Source organism: Castor canadensis, chromosome 4 (genome assembly GCF_047511655.1).
Source record: "Castor canadensis chromosome 4, mCasCan1.hap1v2, whole genome shotgun sequence".
Lineage (NCBI taxonomy): Eukaryota > Metazoa > Chordata > Mammalia > Rodentia > Castoridae > Castor > Castor canadensis.
This window is the reverse complement of record NC_133389.1, coordinates 133,641,474-133,661,946: the sequence shown is the minus strand read 5'-3', so window position 1 is coordinate 133,661,946 and position 20,473 is coordinate 133,641,474. Positions and strand designations below refer to the sequence as shown.

At 36.0% G+C, this 20,473-nt stretch overlaps 1 protein-coding gene and 1 pseudogene across 3 annotated transcripts in view; both read left to right on the top strand.

Moving 5' to 3' along the window:
• The window catches only part of Cerkl (CERK like autophagy regulator), a 113,980-nt gene that overhangs the window by 90,997 nt on the left and 2,510 nt on the right, over window positions 1-20,473 (top strand). The window contains exons 5-12 of one of the 3 annotated variants that reach the window (XM_020183235.2): window positions 5,289-5,431; window positions 12,825-12,899; window positions 13,658-13,835; window positions 13,913-13,972; window positions 14,572-14,597; window positions 14,691-14,799; window positions 17,081-17,177; window positions 20,206-20,381. In XM_020183235.2, the coding sequence (XP_020038824.2) occupies window positions 5,289-5,431; window positions 12,825-12,899; window positions 13,658-13,835; window positions 13,913-13,972; window positions 14,572-14,597; window positions 14,691-14,799; window positions 17,081-17,177; window positions 20,206-20,381 (864 nt within the window). Of the gene's footprint in view, window positions 1-5,288; window positions 5,432-12,824; window positions 12,900-13,657; window positions 13,836-13,912; window positions 13,973-14,571; window positions 14,800-17,080; window positions 17,178-20,205; window positions 20,382-20,473 lie in introns of all 3 variants that reach the window. The other 2 variants (XM_074071218.1, XM_074071217.1) reach the window with 2 other exon arrangements.
• LOC109698814 (heme-binding protein 2 pseudogene) lies at window positions 441-1,035 on the top strand (annotated as a pseudogene).

The following is a 20,473-nucleotide window of genomic DNA, read 5'->3' as shown; positions in this document are numbered from 1 at the left end:
TCTTCTGATAATTATACAATGGCAAGGATGAAGACGAACTTTACAGAATAAAGAGAAACAATTACAGAAGTGAAGTATGGGAACATTTTTCTCTGTACCTAAACACATTTAATTCTTATTAATTTCTCATGAGGGTGTTATTCTGCATTGTGGTGCTGACACACAGATTCAGTAATTACTCATGTATTCTTAAACCAAATACATGGTTGTTTACGTGACCATGATATGGATTGAATTCTATGATTTGTTTCCAAACCCTATAGTATGCTGATTTACTGAGGGCTTAAAATCATTTAAGATTTTTATTAGACTCGGGGACCTCGGCGGGCCGGGCGCGGCGCACACGCAGGCGGGCGGCCGAGTGGCCGGGTGTGGCGGCTGCAGGTGCTCCGTTGGCGGCGCCCTGATCCGGTTCTGTGCCTGGATCGTCCGCGCTGCCCATGGCCGAGGTGCCCGTGCCTGACCTCGGGGCAGCTGAGGCGGCGACGCCGGCCTGGAAGGCCCCGGAGGACGTGGGCCCGAAGCCTGGAAGTTATGAGGTTCGACACTATGGACCAGCCAAATGGGTCAGCACTTGCGTGGAGTCTATGGACTGGGATTCGGCCATCCAGACTGGCTTTATGAAACTGAACGACTACCTCCAAGGCAACAACGAGAAAGAGATGAAAATCAAGATGACAGCTCCAGTGACAAGCTGTGGAGCCTGGCCCAGGTCCTTTCAGCAAGTCTACCATTACCATTTCGCTATGTATCCCCTCTGCGCAGCAATCCGATCCGCCCAGGCCTTCGGAGTCAGGTGTCTGCATTGAAAACAGAGCTGAAATGACAGTGTTTGTACGGTCCTTCGATGGCTTCTCCAGTGGTCAAAAGAATCAAGAACAACTGTTGACGTTAGCAAGCATTTTGAGGGAAGAAGGCAAAGTTTTTGACGTGGTTTTCTACACTGCAGGCTACAACAGTCCTTTCAAATTGCTCAATGGAAATAACGAAGTGTGGTTGATTCAGAAAAAGGAACCCTCCAAAGAAAACGCATGAGGAAGGGGAAGGACATTCATTGCCGGGGCAAATCTGCTGCTTATTACAAACATCAACGCCACCTACAAGCAAAGTGCGTGTCTAGGGTCTTCTACCTGAGAGCTAGTATGAATTGCGCTCATTTCCAGTGTGCCTTTTTGAATGTTCAGAGCTTTACTTAGATGGATACCAGGGGACAAGTCTGAAAACATGTAACTCTGGTGGCCTTTGTTTCTGTGAGGATCCGGGACATGCCACAGTGCTTCCCTCTTCACTGCATCACAGTCACCTTGCCTTTTGCTGCTTGGGTTCATGTCAGCTGGATGCAGTGCCTCCCAGATAGTCTCAGTAGAAATAAGCGTTAAAGATTTATCCTGTGTGGAACTAGAGGCTGTCAGGCCTGGAGAGGCGAAGTTCAGTTGGGAACAGAAATAAAAGGTCTTTTACTGCTGCCCTTGTCCCATCCAGATGCCCACTCAAGAAAACTCTCACGCAAAAGCGTTGATAAAATTTTGAGACATAGAACAAGGTTATAAAGTTAGGAAATTCCTGTCCCCTTGCCACTTAATAAAGGTATGTTTTTGAAAGACAAAAAAAAAAAAAGATTTCTATTAGAAGTCATGTGTGTTTTTCCACATTCTTTAAATGGTTCATGTATTTTCATGGCTTCAGTTTTCTAGTGGAAGTGATATGGTGGTTTGGATAATTATCTTAATAAAATGGTACTTTTAAGTCCCTTGACTTAGTAATATAAAGAGAGGTATATGAGGACAACAGCATAATTTAATTACACACTTCAAAAGGATAGTTTTCTAACAAATAGAATTTTTTAAACATGGAATGTTCTACATTGGTGTGTTCCCAATCCCTGAACCTATTTCAAGAATCGTCATGGAGGCACTTTTCAAAACATTGATAGAAAATATTTCAGGATGGGATAAGCTAGACCAAGATGCTATTTCATTTTAATCCGAGATGGGTTCACATTCCTTCAAGAACTTTAGCCCAAAAATCTTTGCTTAATTCTAATGGAGATACTGATAGGAAGTGATTAAGAAGCCACTAGTGCTTTTAGTGGTTTCAGTGCACAGGCCAGAGAGGTTAAGATCTAGGAAAGATTCAAAGCATTTTATTCAGGAAAGCAAAAATGTTTTGGTAAATGACATTTAAGAAATGCTATTTCCTATGATTGTAGAGTTTTTTTTTTTTTTTAAATCAGTTGCATATGTTTCTATGAAGACACATTGTGACATATTTCTAAAGCCAACAGAAACAACCATCAGTTCTTATGACAGCTGGTGCCCCACTCTAGTGTGTTCTAGCAAACACTCTCAGATCCACTGATAAAACTTGGAAGAACAAGATCTCGTATTTTCCCCTATTTATACGGGGCCCGAGGAGGAAGTTTTTAAAGGCAAAGAAAAGTATAGTATCAACTGCATCTACTTGAAACCATTACAGTTGTGTTTGTAAATGTGAATATAGCTACACCGACCTGTAGCTTTTATTCAACTATAAATATACAGTTCTTTGCTATTTGTTTCACGGTATTTTTTTTTATTTGTTGAACTACACAGGCTTTTTCTTTTATTCATTTTACCATTAACTTTACCCACTTTGGATAACATTGACATTTTCTCAGGTTCACCATCATATCTGTATTACTTACTAAGATAAAAATAAAATTTCCTATCAAACAGAGAGAAAAACTCAATCTAAAAACTGGTACTGTATTCAATATTTCAAAATTGATATTGGTTGACAGGCAAAGATGCAGATAGCCATTTAAAATATCTTTCTCATCAGTTTTTGGAAAAGGAATAAAATACTAGCCCACACTTTTACTTTTCTAGACAGAATCATTCTGTCTGAGGCCATGTGAAGAAGTTTACTCATTCTGAGAGCAAGATTTAGCACATACAAAGGAATGCATGCAGAGGGTTATGTTTTAGAGTAACTCTTATTTATTTATTTTTTTACTTTTATATTGAGACAGTCTCCATGTGGTTCAGTCTGTTGTGGAACTCCATACATAGTCCAGGCTGACCTTGAACACATAGTCTTCCTGCCTCAGCCTCCTGAGTACTGGGAGTGTGGGTGTTCATCACCACGCCCAGTTAGAGTAACTCTTAAATGTGGCTAAGTCAACTTATTATAAAAAGTTGAATTTGGGGTTTTTTCCCCTTTTCTTGTAGTATCCAGACTTTTGTGATGTTTTTGTATTAAAGATATTCCTTGTGTTTCATAATTATAACTGGACAGGAACTCAAGGATCTTATAGTTATTGACATAAACAAGCATATCATCTCCTAACTCATTCAATTTTACATTGGTTCTACTTGTTTTTGTACTGATTTTCAAATTAACAAAATATTCATAAGACTACTTTCTTTGGATTTCATATGTAGAAAGGGAGTATAACATATTGAATAATAGTGCAGTTTCTAAAGTCAAATTATCGTTTCAAATCTCTGTTCTGTCATTTGTTAGTTGTATGACCATGGAAAAGTCACTACACCTTTCTACGGCCTAGCTTCCTATTCTGTAAATTGGAGTTATTAATGTTGCTCAGATGAAATGAGTTAATACTTGAGAGTGCTGAGCACAGTTTCTGATATGTACATAACAATATTCACCGAGTGATATTACTAACAGTACTTATTCACAAGGTATTACTTTATAGTTATAATTATCATTTGCTTTCAAAAGATTTAACACAATGTGTTATGACAAAATTTCAAAGGTTTTGGTAGGGGAGAATGCTCATAGAAAAACCATCTTTACTAACTCTAGCAATAAGTTAACATATATGGGGTGCAAACTGGATGCACGAGTCCAGGGGTCAGGTATTGCTGACCTATGTAGGTAAGATAAAGTTCTTTGGTGCTAAATTAGATGTTTTTTAGATGACTTTCCATAGTCCTTCTAGATCACAAATACATATGTCAGTATGTATACAACAGGCATAAATCAAGATTTTTACTAAGTTTATGAACTTAATTTGAAAGTCTCATAGATATTTTTGAAGTCAAACAGATATAGTTCAAATAAAATTTTGCTTTGCCCATTTATAAAGGTGATGCTAATGTCTGTTGCGCAGAATTCTGAAGATTTAATAAAAAAGAGTAAACATAATATCCATCATCAATAGATATTAATCTCTTTCCTATAAATTGGTTACCTCCTTGTGAATCCCTGGAATCAATTCTGATTTACCACCACCACCAATAATGACAATGCCCCTAATAAAACTGAACTGACTCTTCTAAATGCAGTGGACCTGGATTTGGCTGTGTGGAACCACAGGTCCTGATGTCATCTGGGTAAGGGAAACAGAGGCTGAGAGGATGCTGGGGGAACTGATAGGAAAGATACTTTTTCAGTTTCTGGTCACCCAGGAGCTTCTTATACTTTAGGGAACAAGTAACCCAGCTAAATATAGCTGAGAGGTTGGTTGGTTGTCAATAGTTTTTAAAATGTATTGAATGCTAGCTGCTAGTATGTACACAGGAGGAGCCTGGCCCTAAAATCTCCAGTTTCTCTAGAAACATCAGAAACTCTGTTTCATTAGTCCTCCCACATAATGTGAGTGCTGTGACTGAGAGCTGCTGCCCCTTCAGACTGCGCGCACTCTTGCATTCTTACTGGGCCTTTGCAGGCCTTGAGTTGTGACACCTAACTTTCAAGAATGAGAGATCCTCCTCCTCCTGGATCAGTTGATGACATCTTGATAGTTAAAATTATCTTGCAACTTTTAAGTACAAATGATTGTGAGGAAAATTTCTGAAAGCCAGGTCAGTTTTGCAACAACTACATTCATGTACTAACAATAATTAGTTCCTTAAAGGAAAGATTCATATTTTTTGTGATTTTTAATTGCTGTCTCTCTTTTCAGGGCTTTATTGAAAACAAACAGAATTTTATGATTTTGGTTGTTGTTAAATGAATTACAGATGATATTATTAGCAAACAAAATGAGAATGATATGCTTTTAGATGTTAATAAGCAAATGCAAGTTAAATGTAAATTAATATATTCAAATATTTAATACCTCTTAATTCACTTAAAATATTTTGTCCATGGGGGATTATTAGGTATTATACTCAGAAACTTTACTCGTGCAATGCTTTGTTGTCTTAGCCATTGTCAGTTGCTAAAATGTTTGAAAGTATGTGTAATAGATTGTATAAGATGAGTGAATATTTTGTGTTTAGATTTCATGAATAATTGCCAATTATTTTGAAGCTTTGCTTTCTTTCCTTCCTTCTTTGTAGTGTTGTCTGTGTTGGTGGAGATGGATCTGCTAGTGAAGTGGCTCATGGCTTGCTTCTTAGAGCCCAGAAAAGTGCTGGGATGGAAACAGACCACATCCTAACTCCTGCCAGAGCACAGCTTCCACTTGGATTTATACCAGCAGGCAAGAGAGTGGCCACAGATTTGTCAGTGTACCCCCTTCCATCATTTCCTTGCCTACTTCCTAACCTAAAAAGTATAACACCAGTTGAATGTTCATACTTTGAGTCTGAAAGAGCCACACTGGACTAGTGGCATCTCCACTAGCAAATGTGGAACTTGGGACAAGTTATTTAATCATCCTGAAGTTCATTTTTCTACTCTATAAAGTAGGGATAACCCATAATGTTTACTTCATTGTAAGGTTGTTATAGTATTAAATTAGCTGGTGTGTAGGAAGGGTTTAATACAGTTAATTAATAGATGGAATTATTATTCAAAACAAGGCCACTCCAGTCAAGCTGTTTACAATTTCACTTGAGGTAAAATGTGGAACTCAGGTAATTGAAATGTAGAGAAGCTTGAGAATACCAAAAGATTTCTTTTGCCCTGAGGAAAGATCTGGATCCTGGAGGGTTAGTTCCTTCAAAGCCGGACTGGATATCTTTCATCCATGACCATGTCTCTAGTACCTGGAAGAATATGACACGGGGAATGTGTAACAACATTTATTAAGTGAATATTAGGAAGAAGACTTTGTAGAAATTAACACTTGAATTCTGCCTTAAAATCCTGATATATTAGGATATATCCTGATCTTAGCTATAAAAATAATAAAAAATAATTGAAAAAACCAGTACTTTTTGAGTAATAGAAAACAGGCCTTGGATGAAAGATAATGGTGTCAAAATTGGACAGACCATAGACATACATACATGCTTGCCACAGGAAGGGGACTGAATTATATTTGAGACGCAGTAGGGAAATACAAAGTGTTTCGGGTCAAGGGAGCTTGTTCTAGGAAGATTCATTTTGTACCAACATGAAGAATGATTAGCAGAAAGGGGCAGGAGAACACAGAGGTCAGAGCCAAGAGGTGAGAATGAGACTGTGTTCTAGAAAAGAAAATATCTTTTATGTTATATAATTCACTCACTCCAATATTTAAATGAAGAATAGTGATGGAAATTGGTTATTTTTTCAATTAAAACACAACATATACTGTTATTAAAGAAAAGCAGAAAAATATTTTTTCTTTGTGAAAAATATAACACAGGGGTGAAAGAAAATTAAACATCCTGTTTGGTAACCATATTCATTTAGTATGGATTTCAGTATATTTAGTATTGCTATTAAAGTGACAACAAAAGAGATCCAATTGCCTTTTTAGAATATAAAGTATTTCATAAATGTATGTACAGTATTAGGATATATCCTGATAATTGTACAGTATATATAGAAAATCTATGATGATTTCTAAGAAGAAGATAATATGACCTTGACTGTAAGAGGAAAAGAAGTAAAAAGTGCATTTGGGGCCATTGTTTCATGTCATTTTATTTTTTTGACTTTTTAGTGTCATTCTAGTGGTTCTGAGGGCAGTTAATGGAACTTTTCCATAATTTCCCTTGATGCAAAGTGGAAGAGCTTAGGTAACCCAAGTTCTTCATTAGTACTTAAATTCTTGAGGCCATTCATTAACTATAAGTATCAGAGGTAGAAAGAGGGTATCCCAAGAAGTTTGCATTTGACATTAAGTAGGTAGCTGGTCATAAAAACTGGCTTATATGCTTAAGATGTAACTGATTTTATGAAGGAATAGCATTGAGTTATCATTTTAAAACACATTTCTGATTTTGAAGATATCCTGTATATTCTGTGGTTATTAGTAGAAATGCTATTGTAGTGCTTTTTGTTTAGAAGACACCGTATGTTGCCAGAACTCTGGTTGTTGTATAGGAGTTCCAGCTTACTAATTTCATCCAATAGAAGTTGAAAATCAAGTGTGGGCTATATTTAATGAGGACTCAGTGCCTAGACAGGAAGTTTCCAAGCTGAGCATGAGGACACAGTCTGCCTTCAAAGCAATTTGCTCTTGGAGAGAGGCACCCAGAGGGACAGTGTTTAGAAATTACTCCACTGAGCCAACAGACTAAGCCACTGAATTATGGTTAGACCAAATGGATCAGATGTGGGGAAGCCTGTATTTGAACTACTGGCCATTAAGAATGGTGTTAGTTGCTATGGGAACTGGTGCTAAGGAACTATACAGAGAGACTCTGATTAAAAGTGCAGAGGGGGGAGGAGAAAAGAGTCTGAGAGGACATAAAAATAAAAAAGCAATCCAGCTGTTGTAAAACAAGGCTCAATCCACATACTGATGGCTGTGAACCATATATTCCTATAGAGTTTGCATAAATAACTTCCTGCTTTCCAATTAATTTGAGGAGAATAAAATATTGCCAAGGGACTATTAATTTCTATGATATTTCAGGCAAAGAACCAAAATGTAGGTGCCATCTTCATGAGAATTTTAGATATGCTTGACTAGGAAGTCATTACATCACATTTATCTGTTTGGATGTGGGAGACATTAACAGCCTTATGAATATTCATGGTGTCTGGTTAATTAAGTTAATTGTTCTGCAGAAGTGCTTGCACTTCCAAGGACAATTTTTTCTTTCTTTTTTTGTTTTGGCTTCCAAGATTTCTGTCTGGTATGTTATCAGTCATGTTTTATGTGAACTGCTGCTGTGTCCTAAGTCTGTATTTGGCATGTTCTAGCATGTCTGAGGAGGGAGTGATGGGCAAAGTTACTGGTAGTGTTAAGAAAAATAACTTTTGGGGCTGATTAAAATGTTTACCTTGAGGTAGAGCATTTATAGCTTTTGTGAGCCCATTAAAATCGCACCGTTGTTATTTATGTGAGCAGCATGTACTTTTGGTTCGTGGACACCTCTTCAGAGTAAAATTTCCTGAAACAAAATGTGATCCATAGCTTTCAGATTATCTGAACAAAAATACAGAGCTATCTATGACTTTGCAATTTTACATGAGCTTTCTCATGAAATTTTCTTTTTTTCTTCAGAACATAAAATTTATCTTCACAGATTAAGGTGTGCATTAATAAGGAGATGACTAAAACAATTTTCTGACTTCTGGTCGTGCTGATACTATCTCCCTGATTCTAGAGAACCAGGGAGAAGTTGCAAAGCCTGCAAGGACAGAAAAATAAAATCCATCTCTAGCCTTCCAAAAAGACTTGGGCTTGAGCTTATTCTTCATGTTTCAGTTTACTGGGGAGTAAGCACTCTTTATTTTCTTGAGTCATGATATGTGTTCTCTATTGCACATGGCAAAATTACATTATATTTTTTAATAGCCTTTCTTAGGAATGCTTTTATGGACATCTCCTAATTAACCATAGTAATGGAGGAAATGTATTTCATGGAGTACTGTCATCCACGATACTCCTAAATATCTCACTCTAATTTTGTGGTTGCCTCCAAAACTTTTACCATAAATCTGATTAGGAAGAAAAACAGATTGATTTGTTTTCTCTTTTTCCTCATACTCATTCTGAAGGAATTAGCAATTAATCAAAGGGCAAGCAGTAAAAGGTCAAAAGACCACTGGAAAGACCCGGGGAAAGAGTCACAGCAACAGGTTTATAGGTCTTGTTCTCAAACTATGGAGTCTAGGGAATCCCCTCAAGAACTTGCTAAAACAGACACCTGGGTCTCTACACACATGCACAGCACAGCACATGTAAATTCAATGTATGAGTTGGAGGTGAAACTCAGGGGTTTGCATTTTTAACAAGCTCCCAGGTAAGGATACTGCTGATTAATAGAGCATGTATCTCATATGGGCATACAAGTCACCTGGAATCTTAAAAACTGCATACTCTGATTCAGTATGTTTGGTTTGGGCCCTGAGAGTCAATATTTTTTAAGTAAATAATTTTTCCCATCAAATACTGATTTAAACTCCTTATCCTTATTTATTTTTAAGTTGGCATAAAATGTGTACATATTTAACAGATACAACCTTTGAAATATGTAGACATCATGGAATGGCTAAATCAAGTTAACTAACATTGGGTAACACACATACTTATGTTTTGTGAGAACACTAAAAATCTGTTTTTAACAATTTTCAAATATGTAACATATTAATTATAGTGCCATGTCATACCATATAGCTCTCCTGATCTTATTCTTCATAACTCAAATTTTGCATTCTTTGATGGTCATGTCCCCAGACTTCCCCTCCACCAGTTCCTGGTACTGTGGATTTTTACTTTCTACCTCTGTGAATTTGATTTTAGTTTTTTAGATTCCACACATAAATGATATCATGCAGTATTTGTCTTTTTGTGCCTGGCTTATTTCATCTGGCAAAATGCCCTGAGGTTCATTCATGTTGTCACAAATGACCAGAATTCCTTCTTTTAAACGGAATCATGTTCCTTTGTGAATATATGCCATATTTTCCTTATCCATTCACCTGTTGATGGACATTTAGGTTGATTCTATATGTTGGCTATTGTGAATAAGAGTGCAATGAACATGGGGGGTGCAGATATGTATTCAATCCCAATAGTAGGATTTCTGGATCATATAGTAGCTCTATTTTCAATTTTTTGTTTCCCATTGGAGTTGTACCATTTTGCATTCCCACCAGGATGCAGAGTTCTAATTTTTCTACATCTTGACTGATTTTATTTCTGTAACAGCCATACTGATAGATGTGAGATGATACCTTTTTATGGTTTTAAGGTGTATTCCCGTGATTAGTGATATGGAACATTTTTTCATATACCTGTATCTCTTCTTTGGTGAAATGACTCTTCATAATCTATGCCCATTTTTTAAAATCAGGTTATCTGTCATCAAATTTGTTTTTGCTGATGAGTCATCTGAGTTCCTTATTTGTCATCATTGTGCTGCAAATCACATTTCAGTCAGTTACATAGCTCATATGGTAATATTCCATATGATTATAACAAAGATGAAAATTCCTGTCCTAGTGAACAGGTAGCTAAAGAGACAGGAGATAAGGAAACTGAAGAAATAATAAAAAAAAAAAAACCAAGAAAATTCACAGAAAGCAGGTAAGGAGAAGCTTTTTCAGATCCTTACAAGCTCCTACATAGGTTGAGATCATAGGCATACCACTACACCTAGCTTCTTGGTTGAGAAAAGGTCAACCAAGGGTCTTGCTGACTTTTTCTTGTCCAGGTTGGCCTTGAGTTGGAATCCTCCCAAGTAGCTGGAATTATAGACACAAGCCACTGCACCTGGCCCCAGTCTCTAATTCTATTAAAGAGACTAATTTTTGACTACTGTATTTTCTTGGTGTCTTTGTGGAAAATCAGGGTTTAAAAATTTTTTTTCCTGGGTTTTGTATTCTGTACCATAGACCTATGTGTCTTTTTATGACAGTAACATGCTGTTTTGACTACTATAGCATTACAGTATATTTTGAAGTTAGATAGTGTGACGACTGCATCTTTGCTCTGTTTTGCTCAAGATGGCTTTAGCTACTTGGGGTCTTTTGTGATTCCATATAAATCTTAGGGTTTTTTTTTTTTCTATTTCTGTGGGAAAACCATTAAAATTTTGAATTGCATTGAATCTTTTGATAGGATTGTTTTGGGTAGCATAGACATTTTAGCAACATTAATTCTCCCAATTCATGAGCATGAGACATCATTCCATTTATGTGTGTCATCTTCAGATTTTTTTAAATCAGTCTTTTGTAGTTTTCAGTGAACAGATCTTTTATGTCCTTGGTTAAATTTACTCCTAAGTATTTTTTTTTTGTAACTATTGTAATGTTTTTATTTGCTTAGTTTCTTTCTCAGTTTGTTGTCAAGTGTATAGAAACACTGCTGATTTTTGTATAGTGGCACTCTATCCTGCAACTTCACTGAACTAATTTGCACAGTTTCTTTGCTGTAGTCTTTAGGGTTTTCTATCCCTATCTACAATCATGTTGTTTGCAACGGTGACAACTTGACTTCTTCCTGTCGATTTATTATTATTATTAATTGTTTCTCTTGACTAACTGCTCTGGCTAGGACTCCCAGGACTATTTTGAATAGAAGTGGTGAGAGTAGGGATCCATATATTGTTCCAGATGAGCACCGACATTTTAATAAGCACTCAGATGTTTTCATTCCTGCTTGACTATGGACCATAGTCTGCATAATTAGTCTTTTGGTGAATCAGCTAGAATTAGTTTACCAATTGGCTAAGATGAACTTTTCTTTGCATTGTTATTTCTAGAGGTCTTAATTACATTCATTTATTATTAGTAATTAAAGTGCATATTAATGGCTAGTGCCTAGATAGGTGCCTAATAAGAATTATTATTTTAATGACATCTTGGTTAATAATAGCTGGGCGGCCTCAGCTTTCCAAGTGAGCAGCCAAGCACATAGTCCCAGGTGACACAAATTGAAGTGACTAGGTATGACCAGAAAGAAATGCTACTAGTTAACAAAATCCAGAGGGCTCCTTGGCCTTGATGATCAATCGCACACACCACAACCATCTTCCCCAGCTATAAGCTATGGTTGCACTTCTTTCCTATATTCTTTAGTCCAAGAAAAATTGTAGCTTAATTCCCTCTCTTAATAAATTTAAATGCTTTTTGACCTCCTGGAAACGAGAAGAGCTAGCTGTTATTTTCCACTTTTGAAGCAAGCTTTTATCACAGATTTCAGGCACACCAACTTTATAGGGCCTAATTCGGAGAGTTTTTCTCTTTGTAGGCTGGTGGGGAAAATCCTTACAGGTTTCAGATTATCCTAGTGATTATGAAAGTTAGAAATTATAATGACTCACAAACAGATTTTTTTACACCATAGCAAATATCATAAAATTAACTATTTTCTTCATATTGAAAGGCATTTTTTCCGTCAGATAATAGAAAGGAGACTTAGATGAAAATTTATCACTGAGATTCATTAAATGTATTTAGAAAATGCCTGTTGGACTTTACTGTGATAGTACATTTTTGTCTTATTGTTTGGAATTTTCTTATTTATTTATTTATGCATTTTTCTCTGTTCTTCTGAGCCATCCTTCTGTTTTTGGTGCTCATTTTGGTACAGAACCTAAAAGCCCATTCATTAAAGTTGGATGGAGTAGGCTTTGATGTAGTTAGCAATTTGGGGGATAGAAAGTAGACATTTATGAGCAAAGTAGTTATAAGTATGTAGGTAAACTTTTCTTTTTTTCTATTTTTTTTAGTACTAGGGATTATACCCAGGGCCTCATGCATGTATGGCAAGTACTTCACCCCTGAGTTAACATTCCCATCCCCATTTTAATTTTTTTATGTTACTTAAAAGTTCAAAAAATAATTCTGCAAACATTTGATGTGCATCTTTGGTGTGAAAGGATTTATACTTCCAATAACATTTTCATTAACTTTTCTGTTGTGAACTTCCACTAATTTTTTGCCTGAATATTACATAATGGAATTTATATAAAATGAGAGCAAATGTTAATTTAAAACATATGCTGGCTACACTGATAGTGCATCTTTTAACATTGCTTTGGCAGGATCTACTAACATCTTGGCACATTCTCTTTACGGAATCCCTCACGTGGTAACTGCGACTTTGCACATTATAATGGGTAAGAGTTCTTTGAAGGAAGTTTATGTTGAATAGGAAAGTTTTTATTACATAAAAAGCACGACTTTACTTCTGTCAGACTTATTTAAGGAATGGCAAGTTCTTTGTCTCTCAAAGCAGAGAAATGTTTTACTAAAACCCAAAAGTCGATTAGAAAAGCCTTCCACTATTTGGATTATGTCTCTTTTCAAAATAATTGTTCTGTAAACAGCAGCAAATGAAGTCTTACTATAATCTTGTTAGAAAACAGTAGCAATGCTCAAAATCACAACTTTATAACTAAATCAAGAAAATCCATGTATACTCTATTAGTGTACAATCTATAATTTTGTTTGTGCCAGGACTTTAGGACTAGGATCATGTCAGTAAAAGAAAATTACAAGAAAAATACTTTAATGGTGAGCATATGTAGACCACTAATTATCCCAATTAATCACATTTAAGTTCAGACAAATCCAGCACAAAACTGTTTAATCTAAGTTTATCTTGCCCATCTTCTTCAGCTTCATGTCCCCAATCATGTTTTGTATGAAACAGCAATGAATTGCAAATTTTATTGCTGTGGGTTTCTCCACTTAGCTCCTGATAAATTACAAATGTCATTTGCAGTAGTTATAGGTTAAGAGAGATAAAGTGAAACCAAGGGTATTCATTATGGCATACAGTACCTTGAAATATTCTTCTATAAGCAAACAAATATGCTCTGTAGCCCTTCTGTACTCACTGATGGACTGACTAATATTTAATATGACCTTCAAGGCCACATACAACCAGTCGATGTCTGCACTTTTAGTACCCGTGGTAAGCTGCTTCGCTTTGGGTTCACAGCCATGTTTGGCTTTGGTGGAAGAACTTTGGCTCTGGCAGAAAAACATCGATGGATGTCTCCAAACCAACGGAGAGATTTTGCTGTCATTAAGGCACTGGCAAAGCTTAAGTAAGTGTTTTTCTTAAACCAAAAATTCACTTTCCAAGGGTCAATGACTATTAATAAAAACTTTCATTGTATTTTAGGCCAGAGAATTGTACAATATCATTTTTACCAGCTAACAGCTCTCAGGATGTACTTGAGAAGTAAGTAAAAGTTCAGTGTGATGTAGATATCTGTATCTTTCTTTAAAGCCTAAAATATTTTATCATTATTCATTATACTTGTTACTTTGGTTATTATATACCAGGAAGAACATAGAATCATCAACTCTGACAGGTTTAGTAAGCATGCAGTTTGGCTTCTGTCTTCAGAAGGAACCATTAAGTCCTCCATCCATTCGTTTATTTATTTACAAGTTGTTGAATGCCTACTCTCTACCAGGCACTTTGGATATAATCATGAACCAAAAATCCACACAAGCCCCACAAGTTTGGCCCTCATGAGAATTTTAATTTAGTGTAGAATACAAATATTAATCAGAGTCACACTAAATAAGTGGTCTAGTCATAAAAAATTATAAGTCATTATTTTTGTAATACTTTTCTATCTTCAAATTATTTGATACATTATGATGCTGACTATAACAAAATTATACACATATTTTTCCTATCAAAGAAAATATTTCCTATATGAACTAATGGGCTCTATACATTCCTATATTTAATAGATTCACACAAAATAGATCTCATATTTTTTTGTGTCTATGTAACATGTTTTTGTCTCTTTGTTTTCTTACATTTAGACAGGTACAAGGACCTCCCAAATCTGGTGAGTCCAAAAGTATCTCCTTAAGACCTGAGCCAAATTCTACTGATGTTTTGCTGGTGAGGGAAAGTAGCCAGTCACTTCTGTTACCTTTAGACTCTAGTGATCAGTGGCAAATGATCCAGGGTCAGTTCTTCAATGTGAGCATCATGGCAATCCCTTGTCTGTGTTCAGCGGCACCTGCAGGTCTGGCACCTAACACCAGGTTAGTAAACATTTTTATTGAATCCCTAATATTCCTTTTTTAACCCATTTTTTTCGTTCAAAATACTCAGCTACTCTTGGCTAACTAGAAACTTATCAGGAGGTGATCTCTCTTTGTGTAATTTTGAAGCCTCTAAAGGACTTGTCAGCTCAGTAGGTTGAGAATAACCGTTGAGCTGAGAAAACTGTCAGATAACCAATGGCTAATATCGCTGAGGCCTAAAGAATAGTCCTTGGGTTTTATTGACATAATTTTGTTCTTTTATGCCTCCTTTGCTTGTTTCATTGATTTATATTTATTTTCTAGTTGTTGAAAACATTACTAAATTCTGGTGTTTCATGTGACTGTCTCTGCTTTGCAAGTAGCGAAGATTACAGGAGTGAGCCACCAATGCCTGACAGTTTGCAACATTTTTAATGATTAGTTTTAATTTCCTTGCAGAATTTTTATCCAGAATGATTAACAGTTAGAAATGATTTTTCTACCTTTAAAATGATTCCTTGGAAATCATTTCCTTGGGAAACTAATATCAAAGTTATAAACAGGGAAATACTCAAAATTAGAGAAGAAAACAATGACTATCAACTTTCACAATAAAAACCAAGACTGCAAGATACATAATAATCACACTTAGCATTGAAACATGGACGGCATATCTTGAAGCTTTTATGATTCGGAATTGTTTCTACTCCACATCTTCAGGAATCCTAGATAGCTGTGTGCTTCCCTAATCCAATTTCCTCCACTAACCACTAAGATGTGGCTGGCTGAGGAACTGTGTTCTGTAGGAGCCTAGGCAATGTCAGTCTAACCCTGCCTGCTCAGGGCCTTGGTGGGGGGAAGAAGTCACACCTCCTTTAAAGCCTGTCCACAAAGGTTCTACTTGCCTAGGTTCCACTGCTGACTCTCTAGGTTTAATCAATATTGATGAGTTTTCTCAGAAAAGGATGACTAGAGATTTCTTCTGTGGGTCATTGTTAACACATGCCATTTTTTGCAAAGGCCTTTAAATTGGGCCTAAACTGACCAAAGATTTTAAAAAATGTAGTTTCTGAGTGACTCAGGATAATGAAACAGCTTTCCCCTCTGGCCCCCATAGTGTTTAATTTTCTTCAAGATAATTTTAGTACAAAAAATTAGGAACTAATATTCTAAGTATTCTAAGCTTAAATGTATTAATATATGTGAACTATTTAGAATAGTGCCAGGTACATAGGATGTGTTTCAAAACTTACTAGTAAATATTGAAAAGTAGACATAGGTAATGATTCTCATGTTTATAAAATCACACAATAAAGAAAAAGGATGTGTAGAAATTAATACTACGCTGAACATTTTGATGGGGCTTGTTTCAGGGGGAAAGAGGTGGCATAGCAGACAGAAGGTATATTGGACCCTGGCAATTAAGAGCTCTGGTACTGGTAGTCATTTTGGTTTATTCTGTGTGCCTTATACACTTACACCAGGGCTGGTCTTTTCCTTCTATATAAAATGAGTAAATGACAAGAGGATCTCTAAGGTCCCTCACAGCTCCAACTTGATCCTCCAAAAGACATAAAGAGCTCTTTTTTAATGTTGTTGTTATCCTTGGAATAACTTCATGTTTGCACTGAAATCAAGCTTGAAGTCATTTACATGTATTTCTGCAAAATGCTTTCTAAAGCTCATGCATTTGTAAGGAGCTGTTTTGGCAGGACATCACACCTCTGAATTTCTAGTCTCTTATGTTGGAGGGTATAGTTACACAAGATTAAAATGCTCAGTCATTTAACCGAACATGCGGCAGCAGGTGTTCACTCCATTCCATCCACTTGGGGCATTTAGATTTCTTTCATTTCCTATGTCATTTAGACCTTCTGCCCGTAAATAAATATTTAAGTTACAGTTTAGATTTTAGAAAATGTTGAGCTATGTGCTACTATGTTTATACATATTAACTATTTTAAAAATTTAGTTTCACATTTCAAATTCTTAAATAATTACAGTGGGTTTTAAATCATGTCTTGATGTGAGTAGGGTGCATGATGGTTCATTTTTTAAAAGATCTCTGATGTAAAATCTTGCTGAGAAAGAAGCTCATAGTCTAGTAAAACTAATTAGAAAGGCTGCTTCATATAACAATAACACAGCAAGGTATAGCTTAAGAATTTTAGGTAAATTTAATATAGTGCCCCATACTTCTAGTAAGCAATTTATTTGTTATTAAGAAATGATATGGAGTAATTTCTGATGCAATCTCTTCATAAACTTCTTAATGTCAAATTCAATTATTTAATTTCAGATTAAATAATGGAAGCATGGCTCTTATAATTGCACGAAACACTACTCGGCCAGAATTTATAAAACACCTGAAAAGATATGCTAGTGTGAAAAATCAGGTATAGTAAGTTCTTTTTGTTATTTATTTGCAAAGCTATTAATCATGAAAAGATACTGCAAGAGCGGACATCAATGTCTTGTCTCATAAGAAAGCTGTATTTTGGTCTGAATACAATAATCTTTTTTTTTTCCAATGTGTTTTATCCAAATTTTGAAAAGCACACATCAATTTAATATAGATTTTTCTTTTTGAGATATAGGTTACACAATTGTCTTGCACAAAGAAAATATAAAAAATGTAATGTTATATTGAAATGTGAAGGAAATTAAGAATGCAATTGCATATTTAGTTGTAGTGAAAAACTGAGATTTTAGCCCTATGGAAGTTTCAAATTTTTGATGTTTAGAGTTTCTCCTGACATCTGTTTGCAGATATGTCTATGTTCATTGATTACAAGATATTTGCAGACATGTCTTCTTAAACACACTTTTTATAGACAGTATTCAATTCTATAGCATGTAGAGAGTATTTCCACTGATGTGAATAGCTTTAAAGAGGAATGGTGATGAGTATAAGCCATGGTCTTCTGGCAGATACTTTGACCCAGCTGTTAGTTCACAGGTGTGAGGATATGTAACCTCACATATTCTTAATACTGCTTGCATGTTTTCAGGAGAGAACAAGTGGGCAGAGGTGATAGCAGCTGCACTCTGCAAACATACCATAGTCATTGTGTAAGCTTTCTATAAAATTCCATTGTGTATAAATACCACATTTTCTTAATCTATTTGTCAGTAGTGGGGCATCTTGGCTATTTCCATAAATTGGCTATTGTGAATAGCACTGCAATAAACATGGGTGTACAGGTGCCTCTGGAGTAACCTGTGTTGCATTCCTTTGGGTATATCCCCAGGAGTGGGATTGCTGAATCATATGGCAGGTCTATGCTTAGATTTTTAAGAAGCCTCCAAATTTTTTTCCAGAGGGGTTGCACTAGTTTGCATTCCCACCAGCAGTGTACGAGGGTTCCTTTTTCCCCACATCCTTGCCAACACCTATTGTTAGTGGTGTTTTTGATGATGGCTGTTCTAAAAGGGTGAGGTGGAATCTTAGTGTGGTTTTGATTTGCATTTCCTTTATAGCCAGAGATGGTGAGCATTTTTTCATGTGTTTTTTGACCATTTGAATTTCTTCTTTTGAGAAAGCTCTGTTTAATTCAGTTGCCCATTTCTCTATTGGTTCATTAATTTGGGGAGAGTTTAGTTTTTTAAGTTCCCTGTACATTCTGGTTATCAGTCCTTTGTCTGATGTTTAGCTGGCAAATATTTTCTCCCACTCTGTGGGTGGTCTCTTCAGTTTACAGACCATTTCTTTTGTTGTGCAGAAGTTTTTTAATTTCATGTAGTCCCATTTGTCCATTCTTTCTCTTAGTTGCTGAGCTGCTGGTGTTCTATTGAGGAAGTCCTTGCCTATACCTATTACTTCCAGAGTGTTTCCTGCTCTCTCCTATACTAAGTTCAGAGTTTCAGGTCTGATATTTAGGTCCTTGATCCATTTTGAGTTGATACTAGTACAGGGTGATAGACATGGATCTAGTTTCAGTTTTTTGCAGGCAGATAACCACTTTTCCCAGCAACATTTGTTGAAGAGCCTGTCTTTTCTCCACCAACTTTGTTTTCTTAATCCAAAGGCAATATACATTTGTTGTTTTAGAGTCAGAAAACAGGAACACAAAAACAATATAAAAAGCATTCAGAATTCCTTGTTTGTAGGGAGAATTAGTATGACTATGTTGGTACAGATTTTTAGGGCAAGGGCACAGCCTGATGACCACGTTGTTAACTGGATTATGTTTATGAAGAACATCCTTCAAAATAAGGTGACATTCACAAGTGCCAGGGGTTAGGACTTCATATTTTTGGGGTGGAAGGACATAATTTAATTAATAGCCTCAGTTATTGAAGACTCATTTAAAACATATGATCTTTAAAGTGAATCATTATATAGAAATTTCTAGAAGTACGATATGTGACCCCAAGGCTTTCCACTGGAGGGAGGAAGTCTAATGTAGTGACTATCACACTGTTTCAGAGTTGGGCTCGTTCCACAGAGAACAGCTTTGAGCTCTCTAACTCTACCCCAATCAGAACAGCTGATGTCACCATATAATCTACTGCATAATTCACTATTGTAAAGTTAACACTGTAAAATATGCTGGACATGGGTTTCTACACGTTTTCTATCAACTTTTTAAATTCTGTGCTTCACTGAGATTTGTATGTGGAAGGATGGGAAAAGCTATATGGAGAATACATTTACTAGGGAGAAATCTCATGGCATTTGTCTGATAACTGAGGTGAGTAGTTATTGTGCACTTCCATGAAAATTGCTTGGCTATGTTTTCTTTATTATGTTAGAGAAAGCACAGTATTTTTTTTCTTACAGTTTCCCTAGTCAAGAAGAAAACTTGCAAGTTTAAGGTTACCTTCCACCATTCTAAAATGGTCAATGAGCAAACATCTTCCAACTTGTAACCTCATTCTTAAAATGGGTGGGGTGGAAGCAGCCAAACACCTGTGAAAATCATATTTGATTGGCTTTCTCTTTTAAGAGAAGATATACTTCTGATTTCATCTCGATAAAGCTTAGACCTAGTCTCTTTCAAATTCAACTCCAAGCAGAACTTACACTAGAAAGTGTAGCATGCTAGCTCAACTGACAACAATGAAGTGAATGAATAATATATAAATCTTTTGTATCAATAGACCAGTATTAAAGAAAGAGTCAGTATTTAATTGGAAAATTATCTTTACTATAATTTTTCATAGACATGAAGTATTCGTCATACAACAAGATCTATTGTTATGCAATAGATCTAATTGAGCCAGAGAAGCCTCAGGAAAGAGAATTCCTTCCAAAAAACCCCCAAAACTTGGGGATCCCTGGTCATAGAGTTCCAAAACTATAAAAATGTGAGCATGCACAGAGATACATATTTTGAGAGGGAGCTCAGTGAACTTTCTTGATTTGCACTAGCAGTTTGAGGTAAAGCAAGTATCATGATTACTTGCATTTGTTTTATTTAGTTCAGTTTTCCATTTGTTGAGACTTACACAGTTGAAGAAGTAAAAGTTCATCCAAGGAATAATCCTAATGGACACAATCAAGAAGAGGGTGGACCTCACGAAACTGCTTCAGAAAGCAGTTTCCCTTGGAATGTAGATGGTGATTTAATGGAGGTTGCAACAGAGGTGCATGTTAGGTAAGTCTAATTATTTCCCCACTTTCTATGTGGACCAGTAAACATAACACTAGTAATCAAGTTTGCCTTATTTCAACTATCAAAGTAGGTAG